This window comes from Ostrinia furnacalis, unplaced genomic scaffold (assembly GCF_004193835.3).
Source record: "Ostrinia furnacalis isolate ACB-3 unplaced genomic scaffold, ASM419383v2 OfSCF0587, whole genome shotgun sequence".
NCBI lineage: Eukaryota > Metazoa > Arthropoda > Insecta > Lepidoptera > Crambidae > Ostrinia > Ostrinia furnacalis.
Genome location: NW_021130826.1, coordinates 108,961 through 124,653, shown reverse-complemented (window position 1 = coordinate 124,653; position 15,693 = coordinate 108,961). Strand labels below are relative to the sequence as shown.

At 42.0% G+C, this 15,693-nt stretch overlaps 1 protein-coding gene across 1 annotated transcript; it reads left to right on the top strand.

Annotated features, from left to right (window-relative positions):
* Positions 1-742: 742 nt before the first annotated feature.
* LOC114366232 (peripheral plasma membrane protein CASK) lies at positions 743-14,344 on the top strand. Its single transcript, XM_028323029.1, has 11 exons — positions 743-1,219; positions 2,105-2,217; positions 2,849-2,954; positions 3,237-3,314; positions 5,608-5,789; positions 7,454-7,522; positions 9,381-9,556; positions 10,706-10,828; positions 10,951-11,125; positions 13,430-13,551; positions 14,132-14,344. Exons 1-11 carry the CDS (start codon positions 1,161-1,163, stop codon positions 14,342-14,344), a joined length of 1,416 nt encoding a protein of 471 aa, XP_028178830.1. The 5' UTR covers positions 743-1,160.
* The last annotated feature ends 1,349 nt before the right edge of the window (positions 14,345-15,693 follow it).

Below are 15,693 nucleotides of genomic sequence, written 5' to 3'. Positions count from 1 at the left end.
ACGCACGCGTATTCTTGTGTATGATGGAAAAAAATAAAGAAAATGGTGTACTAAATACTGTGCAGTATTTAACTGCCTAAATAATAATAAAAACACAGAATGTACTTCTTTAAGTTGCCTGAAGACACTGAGAGGTAAATAAGTAGTTAATATTATTCATGATAATTCATGCTAAATCATGTATTTCCTCCGCCATTTTCTGCAGATTGGCACCTCACGTCACATCATTTTACCGAAGTCAGCCCTATAGCTTCGGCGCAGTACCGATCACTGACGTTTGTCAACAAAACTTCTGACAAACTTGCTTGACTCTTGAGACAAGCTAAATTACACCATATTGTTAATGACATTGAGCATACATTTTTTTAAATACCTTCGCGAAGTAAAACTTCTGTACGTAGTACTTATTATTATTCTGTGCAATAACCCTATTTTTATAAGATCGATGGCGGGCCGCGATTTGTGCATCCTTGACTTACATCAATATATAATATTTATATTTTGCTGTCAATTACCAATAAATATTATCAATCTTTATTTATTGGCGCAAAATATAAATTATTCTATTTTTTTTATTATAATTTTCATCATTGATCATACCAATAAAGATTCTATTTATGGAAAAATAACTAAATCTACTAATCGGTCATTTTTGTCTTAGAATGGCAACATTGATTCCAATTCGCAGCTCACTTCACTACAGACTTTTGCAACCCTCGTAGTATATAATGTCAAAAGAAAATAAAACTATTTTCTGATTTTGAAGAATAATCGAATTAATAATTTTGCTATTTTAACACAGTTAATTATAAGATTCACTATTCTGCACGTAATTTTACTATAGTATTGTATTTTACTTTCCGAATCTTTAATGTTGTTCTGATATCCTTTTTGAAATAGTATTAGAAAATACAAGTCGTAATTTTATGATATAAAATGCACTATTTAGGGTTAATCATGTTTTTCCGTGATTTATTTACGATCACAACTCAAGACTTCCTGTTCAAATATCAAGTGGTGTTCATTTAATAGTTAGTGGCTTTAGAAATTAAGAATTTACTCCCTGGGCGTAACCTTTTTATCCTGGGCACGGAAGGCTGTGTGAAAATGTTTGAAACCTTTTTCTGAGATCTGGTGAACTGTGCTTGTGTTGGATCATAATGGCTGAAGACGAAGTGCTATTCGACGATGTGTACGAGCTCTGCGAAATAATTGGGAAGTAAGTACACTTTTGAGCCCAACCTTGGATGAAATTGTCAGACTCACGAGCCTTTGCAAATAAAGCGCGCGTAATATTTTGAATGTAGGTCCAGTCTCTGTAGTGATTGTAAGACCTGGTTAATCATTAAATATTAAAATGTTAGTCTGTATCAAATTAGTCTAAAATGTATTAAATTTATCAAAACACTATTACAAAATAATTATATCATAATGTAAAATTGTAATTTATCAACAGTTTCTGCACTAAAAAATTATAATTGCTTTTTGCTATAATGAAACATCAAGTTATAAAGTGATACATTTATTTCATGTCACTATTTGTTTAAATTAATTAGCATTAAATACTTTTAAATCATGCATCAATAAGAAGTCTACAAAGTAATAATTTAGTGTGCACATTTCGTAGTTAGTGACAGACAGAAATTAATATGTACCTAATGAAGATAGTCAGGTCAGACTTCTCATTACACTTAACTATTGAAATAATATGACTTGACTAAGAAAGTAAATCAAGTCAACAAATACCAATTTCATGTATTTTTACTTGCTGCTTAGCTAAAATAAACTTACTCTGATCATAAGGATCAAATCAATCACAAGTAGTAAGAACTAAGAATCTATTAAATTAAATGATTATTTGTGTTAAGAGTCTGTATGATAATTTTAATATAAGTCATTTCAATATTTCATAAAATGTCCCTAGCACAATATTCTCTGGACCTAAGGCTCCACATTTTTCATTGTTGTCTGTTGGTTTAACCCTGTCCACTAAATCCATCCCAAAGACGGCCAGATTTTATCCTTTCATCATTTATTCTGCCTATTATTCTATGCTGTCTCCAAAACCCCAGAACCTTCATTAAACTTAAATTATTTCTACTAGGGGACCATTCAGCTTGGTGCGAAGATGTGTGCACCGCCAGACCGGTCAGCAATTTGCTGTCAAAATCGTTGATGTTGCTCGCTTCACTGCGAGCCCCGGATTGAGTACTGCAGGTACAATTTTATTTTTTATAGTTCAACACCCTAATTAGAAGGGTAATCCCAAAAAATTACATTGAGTAACATAGGTTTGCATGGCATCTCAACTAAGCTAAAATTTACTAATAATGGACTAACAAATAGTTTTAATTCAAGTTACTTCCTCATGCAATGTTAGAAATCTATAAAACTTTTGCTAGAACTATTGAATTCGTCATATTCATTTGCCAAATAGAGACTGTGACAAATAATTTTTGCTCTACGCAAACAATTTTCTTCCCAGTCATTGAATTGATGATGCATTACAAATTTTAACTACGTCTTGGCAGCAGTTTCACTGAGAATGTTTATTTATATTAATAAAGTCTTGGTAAACAACGGTAAATAACAGAGAGCTCTTAGTAATACATAGATAACACAATATTGTACACCAAAATGATAAAAAAATTAAGAGATACGTAAAAGAAATGGTACAGTACAGACATGGTTGACTAATTCAAATTCAAAAAGTCTTTGCCATGTCACATTACATTATTTATTTTTATTATTATTATTTATTACAGCAAAACATCAGAGACTATTGAGAGGAGAGTTGTTTTTAATAAGTAAAAAGGAAATACATAATATTATTTGTTAACAATTTCAGATCTGAAGCGTGAGGCTACGATATGCCACATGCTGAAACATCCGCACATTGTGGAGCTCCTCGAGACTTACAGCTCCGAGGGAATGCTCTACATGGTCTTTGAATAGTAAGTTTCAGGTCATTTTGACAGCACACAAACTTTTTACCTATTACAAATGCAGAAGTCACCACAGGTTTTAGGCTAACGGTTTAAGTTGATTGAATAATAATACTGATGATTTCACTTCTGCTTACAAAAATTATAAGATGTTTAATCTGTTTTATTCATGCTTTTAAGTCGATCATTATTTAATTACCTAATGATTGAGTTATCATTAGCTTCTCAATATAGTTTAATCAACATTTTTTCTATGAACATGAAATAATTTGTGTTGTATGTGATTTTCAGTATGGATGGCTCTGACCTCTGCTTTGAGGTGGTTCGCAGGGCCACAGCTGGATTTGTTTACAGCGAAGCCGTGGCATGGTAAGTAATAACTAACATGCATAATTTGTAGTAAAGTAATTTTACCATCCTTGAAACCATTTTATTACTAACAGGAAAGTTTTTGTACATTCTGAATTTTTATGTGATAAATATCCATTATATTACGTCATTTTAATAAACCCAAAAAGGAAGATTATCTTGTTATACTTACATGTACAATTTATCAGGGATTTATGACAACAAGAAAAAAAAATTAATCTAACACGATTCTAGATGTGCGACGAAATCGCATCGTTTGTCTGTTTGTCAATAGGGTAGTGATATCCTAGTTTGATATTTTGTATTGCCATGGAGAATATTACGTCATTAGGTCGAGTCATCGCGAGTTTAATTGAGTGATATTTTATTGATTTCAAAATTCAAAGCAACTAGAATGAATTTATGCCTTCTGTTAGTGAAGTAGACAAGTGGTCAGATTAACTATGTTGGGATAAAATCTATTCAAATCGCGTCGTAAACGCCTTCACCATCTCTGAATAATCCTTCAAACTTCTTAGAAGTAATGTTTTTTTTTAAAGAATTAGTAATTTGTGCAATACAAATTCCGATTCGTTAGCCCCTCGTGGTAAGCTAAATAATTATCCTTTTGTTACGTACGAGTGGGCTCACCACAATACTCGAGCGGCGGTGGGATTCGAACCCGCGTTCCTCGGATCTTGAGTTGGTCAGTCCGACCCCTTCACCGCTATCGTGACTTCTAAAGCTTCAACCACACCAACGCGTGCAGATAGCTATCGCCATCGCCATCGTGAACTATCATAGGTCGCGCGACCTGTCATTGACCTTTGATCGCGCCGTGATCGCGCCGGCGCACTATGGAGCGAAATTGCGATTTATGGACATAGCGATTTTTTTCACAATTTCTATTTGAAAAAAATACCTATCGATAGGTTACGTTATTCTGATGAATAAATGCTGCACAAGTTTTTCTCTAAAACCAATAGTTTGACTGGAAAAAAATATTTTCCATTTTCGTTGTATGGAATGAAACATAAAGTGGTCGATTTCGACTAAGCCTTGACAGATCTTGCTTTGAAACTACTTGAGCCTTGTTCTATGGCTTGTTGACTGTAATCCTACGCTATCAGCGCGCATCCAAAGTTGCCCGTTCACAAGTTATGAGGTTCTGAAAAATTAAAAAAAAGTAAGTAAAAGTGACTTTTTTTTGGAATATCTTTAAAGATTTAACAAAAATATAAAGATTTTATACGTTAATAATGTAAATTAACCTTAAATTACTGCTAAAAACACATTTTAATAAACTTAAAAGGAATTAAATCAGCGATTTTTTTTTCACAATTTCTGTTTAAAAAAAATACCTATCGATAGGGTATGTTATTCTGATGAATAAATATTATGAACGTTTTTCTCTAAAACCAATAGTTTGGCTGGAAAAAAATATTTTCCATTTTCGTTGTATGGAATGAAACATAAAGTGGTCGATTTCGACTAAGCCTTGACAGATTTTGCTTTGAAACTACTTGAGCCTTGTTCTATGGCTTGTTGACTATAATCCTGCACTAACAGCGCGCGCCCAAAGTTGCCCGTTCAGAAGTTATGAGGTTCCAAAAAATGAAAATTAAAGTAAGTAAAAGTATCTTTTTTTGGGTATAAATCTTTAAAGATTCAACTAAAACATGAAAATTATATACTTTAGTAATGTAATTAACCTTTCTCTTGTCGTCTTATCTAAAGAAAAGTCAATTTTACTTACTTTAATTTTCATTTTTCGGAACCTCATAACTTCTGAACGGGCAACTTTGTGCGCGCGCTGTTAGTCTAGGATTATAGTCAACAAGCCATAGAACAAGGCTCAAGTAGTTTCAAAGCAAAATCTGTCAAGGCTTAGTCGAAATCGACCACTTTATGTTTCATTCCATACAACGAAAATGGAAAATATTTTTTTCCAGTCAAACTATTGGTTTTAGAGAAAAACTTGTGCAGCATTTATTCATCAGAATAACGTAACCTATCGATAGGTATTTTTTTCAAATAGAAATTGTGAAAAAAATCGCTATGTCCATAAATCGCAATTTCGCTCCATAGTGCGGCGATGGCGATCTCCATGCGATGGTGTGGTTGAAGCATAAATCTGAACTAAACATCTTTCAATCTTTGTTGGAATTTTGTAAAGCAATCGTAATCATTTGACAGTTCAAACGTATGATAAAGTCCGTTAAACAAAGCGTTTGACTGACAGAATAATCGTATGTTATGAACTGTCAAATGATAACGATTGCTTTACACAATTCCACCTCTGCTCATCTTCCAGCCACTACATGCGTCAGATTCTCGAAGCGCTCCGCTACTGCCACGAGAACGACATAGTGCACCGAGACGTGCGGCCGCACTGCGTGCTGCTGGCCGGGCGCGACAACTGCGCGCCGGTCAAGCTGGGCGGGTTCGGCGTCGCCGCACAGCTGCCCGCGCCCAGCGCGCACCGCACGCCGCCAGGTGATGACGTAATCTGACGTTTTACCAAATGACGCGTATGACTATGACCTTTTTTTTTGAGTGACGTATCTGAGTCATTTGAGTGACGTATCCGAGTCATTTAGTGACGTATCCGAGTCATTTAGTGACGTATCCGAGTCATTTATAGTGACGTATCCGAGTCATTTATAGAGTGACGTATCGGAGTCATTTAGTGACATATCTCAGTCATTTATTGATTGACGGTCTGAGTTACTGGTGACAAATCTAGGTCGTGTTTCTTTGTCAAGCAGAATATCTGAATCATTTAGCGTCTTTGAGTAACTTATCTGAGTCCTTGTGCTTCCATTATCAAGCATTCTCCTTTATTAGTGACCGAGGTCACAACCACCCTCCTTGTAAACTGTCTCCGCTCCTGCCGCGAACGCCATAGTGCACCGCGGCGTGCGGCCGCGCTGCGTGCTGCTGGCCGGGCGCGACAACTGCGCGCCGGTCAAGCTGGGCGGGTTCGGCGTCGCCGCACAGCTGCCCGCGCCGAACGCGCATCGCACGCCGCCGGGTAATGACGTCAGCTGAGTCGTTAGGCGCTTTTTGAGAACCCAATTAGTGCAATAAAAGAGACATTTACGACTTATTTTGTTAAGGGACGTATTTGAGTCGTGATTCTTTTGTCAAGTGACTAATGCCTGTTTTCACCATCAATCCCTAATACAAAGTGACTCCTATGAAAACAAAATGCCTGTTATGTGTCACCATAGGGGTCACTCAAAAATTAGCGATTGATGGTGAAAACGGGCATAAGTCTAAGTAATTTCTGTGACGTATTTGAGTCATTTTTGAGTGACCTATCTCAGTCATTTATTTAGTGACGTTCTGCCTCGATGTGATTGTTTTATGGAGGGTTCTAGATATTATTAGGCGGCTTTTATCTTCCACTTTTATCGTGCTTCTTTTATCGACTGAGATTCTTTGACTGACGTACTCGTATCTCAGACATCTTTCTTCTTTTATCAAGTGCCGTATTTGGGTCATTGAGCGATCTAGATGTTGACACGTTTCACCTGACTCCTCCTCTTATGAAGATAACTGTAATAGGGACTCCTTTCTCTCTATTTTTTACTACATATAATATAAGTCTAAATTATTAGTTGGTTGGACCTAGAAATTGCATTTCCATTACTGATATCAGTAGTTCTCTTAGCTTGTAGCATGCTTAAAGGTGTATTCATACTTCATTGTGTATGCGATGCGTGCTCTGTATGGACCACAAACCGGTGCATGTGTGAGCCACACCTCGGTCTCATGCAAATACATACGCCATTTTGCAGTATGAATTTAACTTTATGCAGATTACGTTATCATTTGTGAATGAATAATTTTCTACATATTTATTTAGGTTCTAATCTTTTCCTCTTTAGCGAATGCACAATAGAATTTTCACTTTACAAGAAAAAAATACTTGTCACTACAATTTGTCACAAGTATGGTCTAAAATACATTAATGGTTAAAAGTGCAAATGTATTTTGCTCGAGTATCGATTTCTTTGAGGTTTCAGAGTAATTGAATTATACTAATAAATCCATAATTTACTAGTTATTCCACAAAAATCACAGTGACCACAATTTATTATTTAGGTATTCATTCGTTTTGTATGAAGATGATGACGTCAGATTGTATTGTACAGAACTGGTGATGGACACCCGACCACTTATGGGTCATATGGGCCAAGCGTATCTGAAATCAGACGAATATGGTAAGAAGTTGACCTGACTTCGGACCATTTGTGACCTAACTGCATGGACATTGTGCAACTAATAATACCACTGTTCGAGCTAAGCGAGCATTAATTATAACGATTAAAGCCTCAGCCAAACCAACGCGTGCAGATCGCGTCGGCGATGGCGATTACTGCGCGTTCATAGATCGCCGCGACCAATGACAGGACGCGTTGATGTGAACTCATCGCTACAAATTCATACACGACATCTGTTTGCTATCGCGCCCGCACGCTGAACGCGTTGGTTTGGCCGAACCTTTATTATTTACCACAGTACATATGTACACACTTTTGTGAGTAAACTTTCAAATATTAACAGAGAATTCGTCACAGATATGAAAAAGTAAAATGTAAAGTATTTATTTTAAACTTTTTAGTTCAGCATTACAAAAAAATGATTTTTTTTTAAATTCTCTTAGCTCGCCAGTGGAATTCAAACCTTATCACAACATTGCAATAAATGTCACTCACGTCATATCACCACGTATCGACACCTACCTGTCTTATGCAGCAGGCATTAAGGATTATTACAGCTTAATTTATTTACCGTCTACACCAATATGGCACCTCACCACAGTAACACTTGATATACGTAAAAGTTTGATAAAATCCAGATGTTAAAGAATTTCATAACAGAAACCTGCTCTCACAGAAGATGTATAGCACTGTAATTTTATATTTTTTTCTTCCTGTAAAATAAAAAGCACAATATAATGTTTTTTTTTGTTTCGTGGTAAGAAAGTACTGATGTTAAATTCATAGTTGTTTTCGTAGATTGATGTTAAATAGCAGTTTTCTTAAAAAATATTTACCTTACTATTATCCAGCAGAGAACTTCATTTACTCTACACCGGCCCTCCTTTCTAATAAAAAAATTACGTAGTGAATTTCACGTATCTTCATTATCCTTGTGTATCATTTTATCCAGAACGAGCCGCTGGCAGCACATCAACCTAGAGCACATCAACCACAATGGAGTTTGATCATTATATTCTTCAGCATAAGTTTCAAAATTATTTGACATTTTGTGATGGTTATGATGGGCTGTCTACTAATACTATTTAGGTATCTGCTATATTCATCTTCCAACCTGTGAATAATACACTAACCCCTTTCCAATTTTGTATTTATTTATGTACACAACTTTTAAGGCGTATGATAATAAGGCTGAACCATATTGGATAACTGTAATTTTAAAATTATTAATAGTATTCCTATCTATTTCCAACGGATATCAGGCAATTGCCTAGTTTTGTTACTCATTACTTTAAGGCCGTCAGCAATTTTAACGATATATCGATACCAGATTGGCATAATAACTATTTTCTGGTGTGTCACAGGGAGGTATTTTTTCTCCAATACTATTTTCTGTCTTTATAAAATACTTTTTCAACATAAGTAATTTATCTTGCTGCTGGTACCATCTGTATTCTGATACCTACGACATTTTAACTGCATTCCGATATCAGTGAATTAAAAAAAATAGTCGGTTTCATTTGACTCTAAATGCCTGATGTTATCTGAAAAAGTTAGCTTATTACAGCTTTGCAGTATCCAATATGAAAACAATGTCGATAGCCTTACTTTTGACTAAAGCCTGGTCCGTGAGCACGTAGAATTTTGTCCAATGACCCCAAGCTACCCATCCCTATCGCTCGCGCGTAATTATGTTGCTGTCGCGCTCGCACACTCACTGCGGGCGCCCGTCGCACAGTCGCACAGCAATATAATTACGCGCGAGCGATAAGGATGAGTAGCTTGGGGTCATTGGACAAAATTGTACGTGCTCACGGACCAGGCTTTAGACATGGATTAACCCTAGGTAATCTTCCAGGCCGTATCGGGACTCCCCACTACATGGCCCCAGAAGTGGTCTCCAGCCAGCTGTATGGCAAGCCAGTGGATGTGTGGGCAGCTGGTATTCTTCTTCACGTTCTCCTGGTGGGATACTTGCCTTTTACTGGCACCAGGGAGCGCCTGTTTGAAGCTATTTGCCGCGGAAGACTGCGGGTAAGTAAGATCTGTGTCTAGATTGTAAGTAGAGCTAGAGCATGGAGGATTTCATCCAGCTGTATGGGAAGCCAGTAGACGAGTAAGCTACAGGGATATTTGTCCACGTTCTACTGGTGGGATACTTGCCTTTTACTGGCACCAGGGAGCGCCTGTTTGAAGCTATTTGCCGCGGAAGACTGCGGGTAAGAGTCCTTTATGTCTAGATTATAAGTAGATCATACGGTGTTTGGCCAGCTGTATGGGAAGCCTGTGCATGTGTGGGCAGCTGGCATTCTTCTCCACGTTCTCCTGGTGGGATACTTGCCTTTTACTGGCACCAGGGAGCGCCTGTTTGAAGCTATCTGCCGCGGTAGACTGCGGGTAAGTAAGCTAGAGCATACAGTGTTTCGTCCAGTTGTATGGGAAGACTGTTAACATGTGGGCAGCTGGTGTAGTTTTCCACGTTCTACTGGTGGGATACTTGCCTTTTATTGGCACCAAGGAGCGCCCGTTTGAAGCTATCTGCCGCGGAAGACTGCGTGTAAGAATCCCTTTATGTCTAGATTATAAGTAGATCATACGGTGTTTGGCCAACTGTATGGGAAGCTTGTGGATGTATGGGCAGCTGGTATTCTTCTCCACGTTCTCCTGGTGGGATACTTGCCTTTTACTGGCACCAGGGAGCGGCTGTTTGAAGCTATCTGCCGCGGAAGACTGCGGGTAAGAATCCCTTTATGTCTAGATTATATTATAAGTAGATCATACGGTGTTTGGCCAGCTGTATGGCAAGCCAGTAGATGTGTGGGCAGCTGGTATTCTTCTCCACGTTCTCCTGGTGGGAAACTTGCCTTTTACTGGCACCAGGGAGCGCCTGTTTGAAGCTATCTGCCGCGGAAGACTGCGGGTTAGTAAGCTTAGTGTTTACATTGTAAGTTGAGCTAGAGAATGTGATGTTTTATCCTCTGTATTGAAGCCTGTTAAATTCTCGTGTAGTTCATCCAGATGAATGGAAGCCGTTGTGATTCAGTTTCACGCGATTTTTACACATTCAAAAGTTGTAGAAAGAGTTAAAATTCTGTCATTGATACAGGGGGTTCCCATTTTGCTAATGGAAGTTGACGGCTTGCTGAAACTGAATATTAACCTTCCATGTTTTTTTTCTTACAGTTCGATGCACCCCTTTGGGATGACATTAGTGACGCTGCCAAGGATTTGGTCCAGCGCATGCTGACTGTGGATCATACGCAACGAATCAACATTCAGGATGTTCTGACCCATAGATGGATTCGGGTAATTACGAACTTCATCTCTTAGCTTAAAAAAAAAAAGAATTTGAAAGTACTTTTTAAGTGATGATGAATAATTATGTGGATATGATGTTCTTAGTTATTAAATATAACCCTTATTTCCAGGATCGTGACAAGCAGAACCGCATCCACCTCTCCGGCACTGTGGAAGAGCTGAAGAAGTTCAACAGCCGGCGCCGCCTCCGAGCAGCGACACTCGGCGCTTGCGCAGTCGACGACGAGGAGGACGAGGACGCGCCCGCCAGCCACCAGCTCATGCTGGAGGAGGCCAGCGCAGCCGGTCAGTATATAATAATACAGAAGTCCAACAGCCGGCGCCTGCAGTCGACGACGAGGAGGACGAGGACGCGCCCGCCAGCCACCAGCTCATGCTGGAGGAGGCCAGCGCAGCCGGTCAGTATATAATAATACAGAAGTCCAACAGCCGGCGCCTGCAGTCGACGACGAGGAGGACGAGGACGCGCCCGCCAGCCACCAGCTCATGCTGGAGGAGGCCAGCGCAGCCGGTCAGTATATAATAATACAGAAGTCCAACAGCCGGCGCCTGCAGTCGACGACGAGGAGGACGAGGACGCGCCCGCCAGCCACCAGCTCATGCTGGAGGAGGCCAGCGCAGCCGGTCAGTATATAATAATACAGAAGTCCAACAGCCGGCGCCTGCAGTCGACGACGAGGAGGACGAGGACGCGCCCGCCAGCCACCAGCTCATGCTGGAGGAGGCCAGCGCAGCCGGTCAGTATATAATAATACAGAAGTCCAACAGCCGGCGCCTGCAGTCGACGACGAGGAGGACGAGGACGCGCCCGCCAGCCACCAGCTCATGCTGGAGGAGGCCAGCGCAGCCGGTCAGTATATAATAATACAGAAGTCCAACAGCCGGCGCCTGCAGTCGACGACGAGGAGGACGAGGACGCGCCCGCCAGCCACCAGCTCATGCTGGAGGAGGCCAGCGCAGCCGGTCAGTATATAATAATACAGAAGTCCAACAGCCGGCGCCTGCAGTCGACGACGAGGAGGACGAGGACGCGCCCGCCAGCCACCAGCTCATGCTGGAGGAGGCCAGCGCAGCCGGTCAGTATATAATAATACAGAAGTCCAACAGCCGGCGCCTGCAGTCGACGACGAGGAGGACGAGGACGCGCCCGCCAGCCACCAGCTCATGCTGGAGGAGGCCAGCGCAGCCGGTCAGTATATAATAATACAGAAGTCCAACAGCCGGCGCCTGCAGTCGACGACGAGGAGGACGAGGACGCGCCCGCCAGCCACCAGCTCATGCTGGAGGAGGCCAGCGCAGCCGGTCAGTGACCCTACCGTGTGGTTGTGGCGACATCTATGGCCGGGTTCCCACTATGCCGGACCGGCATTTCTGCCGGAAACCGGACACCGGACAAGAGTGTTCAGTGTTCACATTACACCGGATCACTGGATCCGAAATCCGAGCCGAATGAAGTGCGGGGAGCACGGGCGGGGCGGGAAGCACGGGCGCGGCGGGGTGGTCCGCAACTCGTTCACATTACTCCGGTCCGGTGATTCTGCCGGCATTTTGTAGCGACAAAACGCTCGGTAAAAATGCCGGGCCCGGCGAAAAAGCCGGATCCGGGATAATGTGAACAGCTTCATACAATTTGTACCGCCGCTAGGCCTTCCGGCGATTTTACCGGACCGGGAGATCTGCCGGTCCGGCATAGTGGGAACCCGGCCTATCGACACGCCACTACTGTCATCACCCAACAGATGGCGCTGACACCTACCTGGGCCTTGCCACACTGACAAGCGATTTCAAATCGGAGCGGTGGCGCAGCGAACACGCTGCGTGTCCGCGGCGAAGAAGTCACGCTGCACGGCGGAGACGTCGCGAGTTTTGGCCTCGTGTTCCCCTTCCTTCCCAGTTCCCTCGTCTCCGCTCCGCTTTGAAAACGCTTGCAATCCGCCAGTGTGGTAGCTTGCTTACTATGGCACACGCCAGCGCGCCTGCAATCCTGCATCGCTGTACCAAAGTTCTCCGCCATGACTAAAGAAAACCAAGATGGTTAAGGACCTTGGTCCTCAAGCACAGCACCCGCTCGGAAGAAGCAATTCCCCTTTAGCTTCTTTAATGTGGTTGAAAATCTAAATCCCACATGGTCATAACAATCTAAAGTTTTGGATCACCTCCATGTGTGGGATTACGTCATCATCATCAGGTCATTTAGTCTTTATTGTACACACTACGCTCTGGAAATGGAGGCAAATGGAAGATTAGGCCAACACTTCCCACGCTGGCCAGACGGTATGTAGAAGCAAATTACGTCACCCCGTCTCACCAGATGGCGCTACTGTCTTCCACTAGTAAATGACAGTGGCGCCAACTAGTGAGCGCAAAATTAAATATGGTTGGTAGCGTGTATTGACTTCGGGAACATTGATGTTTTCGGAGACGCCTGCGCTGACTTCGGGACAGTGGTGATTTCGATGATGCTGTTTTCGGTATTCAAACCGGGTGTTTGCTTTACTTTTTCCAATATGCTAAATGTGCAATATCACTGACTGGTCTCTTCATAGTGGGGCGTTCAATCGTGCTAACTTATATTTTTTTTGTCTACAGCTGTGAACCTAGTGGCCGAATCACTGGATGACGTGGCGGTGCTGCAAGATGGGCCGCTGTTCATGGACCCCGATCTGTTCCATAGCGTCCTCGATGATTTGCAGCTGAGAGCCCTCTTAGAGGTAACTTAACATCTTTTTTTAAAGAAAATTAATTAATTTGTTTAAAAAATACTAATAGTCTCGTTAGCCCCTCGTACGTACTAAGCTAAATATGCTTGGTCTCACTACAATAGTCGAGCGGCGGCGGGATTCGATCCCGCGTTCCTCGGATTTCGAGTCGGCTAGTCCGACCCCTTCACCGTTGGGCTATCATCATATCGTGGCTTCTAACATCACATCGCTTTAGTTTAAGTTTCGCATGCATTTCCGGCACATCCTTGTGTTCAGGTCTTGTCTGCCTCAGGTTAAAATGTGGAAGTTGTAATATGTAGACATCGCACCCACGACTTCTGATATAGTACAGGTCGGACACCACTAAGTCAGGCGGCTATCTGAGAGCCAAAGCTCACGATGCGTTGCGGCGGCGGTATGACGCCTAAGCGGTGTCGCTGTGTCGTCTTACATAGAAATATCTGTGGCGGGCACACGAGCGCTGCGGCGCCGCAAAGCATCGTGTGCTTTGGCTCTCAGTTGCGACTATAAAATGTGTATAAAAAGTAAAATGTCTTGCTTGATATTATCATGGATGTCTTCGTCCTAGGTGTACGACCGCATAGCCTGCACAGTGGTGGTGACAAGCGGCCGGGCGCCCGCTGCAGAAGGCCGCCAGCGCTGCCGGCAAGCGCTTGAAGCGGCCACGCGGCTGCGGCACTCGGGGCCCGGGCCCGCCGCCGCCTCGCCCGCCACCGCGTCCGCCATCCACGAGATGAGGAGGCTGCTCGCTCTGCCGCACATCAAGGTACGTCCGCTGTGACAGCGCTGCAGCGCTGCCGGCCAGCGCTTGAAGCGGCCACGCGGCTGCCGCACATCAAGGTACGTCCGCTGTGACAGCGCTGCAGCGCTGCCGGCCAGCGCTTGAAGCGGCCACGCGGCTGCCGCACATCAAGGTACGTCCGCTGTGACAGCGCTGCAGCGCTGCCGGCAAGCGCTTGAAGCGGCCACGCGTCCCGCCGCGTCGGCCCGCCACCGCGTCCGCCATCCACGAGATGAGGCTCGCTCTGCCGCACATCAAGGTACTATCGGGGCCTCTTCCGCCTGACCACTTTGTAGAAATTTTAGCGTAAGCGCATCGCTCCGGTCACGTGCTCACCGCGTCTCTAATTGGTTACGCATTTTACTATATTTTTACTACGATCAATAAGAGACAATCAGGGCTTAGGTTGCAATACGAAATACCATTGTGCACTTTATTGTCATACGGTTAAGGTTTAAAACGAAATGTTTCTTTTTCTTCAATCTCTCTTAGTTTTAGGCTGAGTTGCACCACCTAACTTTGACCGTAACTATAACGGTAACCGGTCCTTTTTGTATGGAGTTTGACAGAATTTTGACGTTTGTTAAAGTTAAAGTAAGATGGTGCAACTCAGCCTTAGAATTTTAATAATAGAATTTGGTTACAAACAAATAGATATGTATTTTTTTTAATATTGTGTTTTTATACGAGGTCTGTCTGCTTTTTGCTTTGGCGATCTGTCGACATATTCTCTCCTTTGTTTTTTTGTGAAGTTTCGTGATCAATAACCGATTGATTTGTGTTGACCCGTGCTAGTAATTGGACTGTTTGATTGCCTTTTTATTGACCTCCGCTCGATTACTGAACCATGCCTCTAAAAATAATTCTTATATTTACTTACAAACTTATCTATACATTGTTAACTGTTTAAGTATTATTTAGTTTGAAGTTTAATTGTTATTGATTTAAGACCTTGTGTAAAGACACTTAATGTGCAATAAAAAATTGAATTTGAAATAAAACTAACTTAATCCCAACTATCCCAACTAATATTATAAATGCGAAAGTAACTCTGTCTGTCTGTCTGTCTGTCTGTCTGTCTGTCTGTCTGTTACGCTTTCCCGCTTAAACCTCGCAACCGATTTTGATGAAATTTGGCATAGAGATAGTTTGAGTCCCGGGAAACAACATAGGATAGTTTTTATCCCGGTTTTTGAAACAGGGACGCGCGCGATAAAGTTTTTCTGTGACAGACAAAATTCCACGCGGGCGAAGCCGCGGGCGGAAAGCTAGTATTATAATATTTACGATAACCAATTACCTGGATCATTGCTACCTAGTGCAATATTTATATTAAATTTTAATAACGT

What these genes read in the sequence shown, in the direction of transcription:
- LOC114366232 (XM_028323029.1), top strand. Translation starts at nt 1,161, where the DNA reads ATGGCTGAAGACGAAGTGCTATTCGACGATGTGTACGAGCTCTGCGAA. An exon ending in TCTGAAATCAGACGAATATG is followed by an intron (nt 7,523 to 9,380) that starts GTAAGAAGTTGA and finishes GTAATCTTCCAG; the next exon opens with GCCGTATCGGGACTCCCCAC. An exon ending in AGCTGAGAGCCCTCTTAGAG is followed by an intron (nt 13,552 to 14,131) that starts GTAACTTAACAT and finishes TCTTCGTCCTAG; the next exon opens with GTGTACGACCGCATAGCCTG.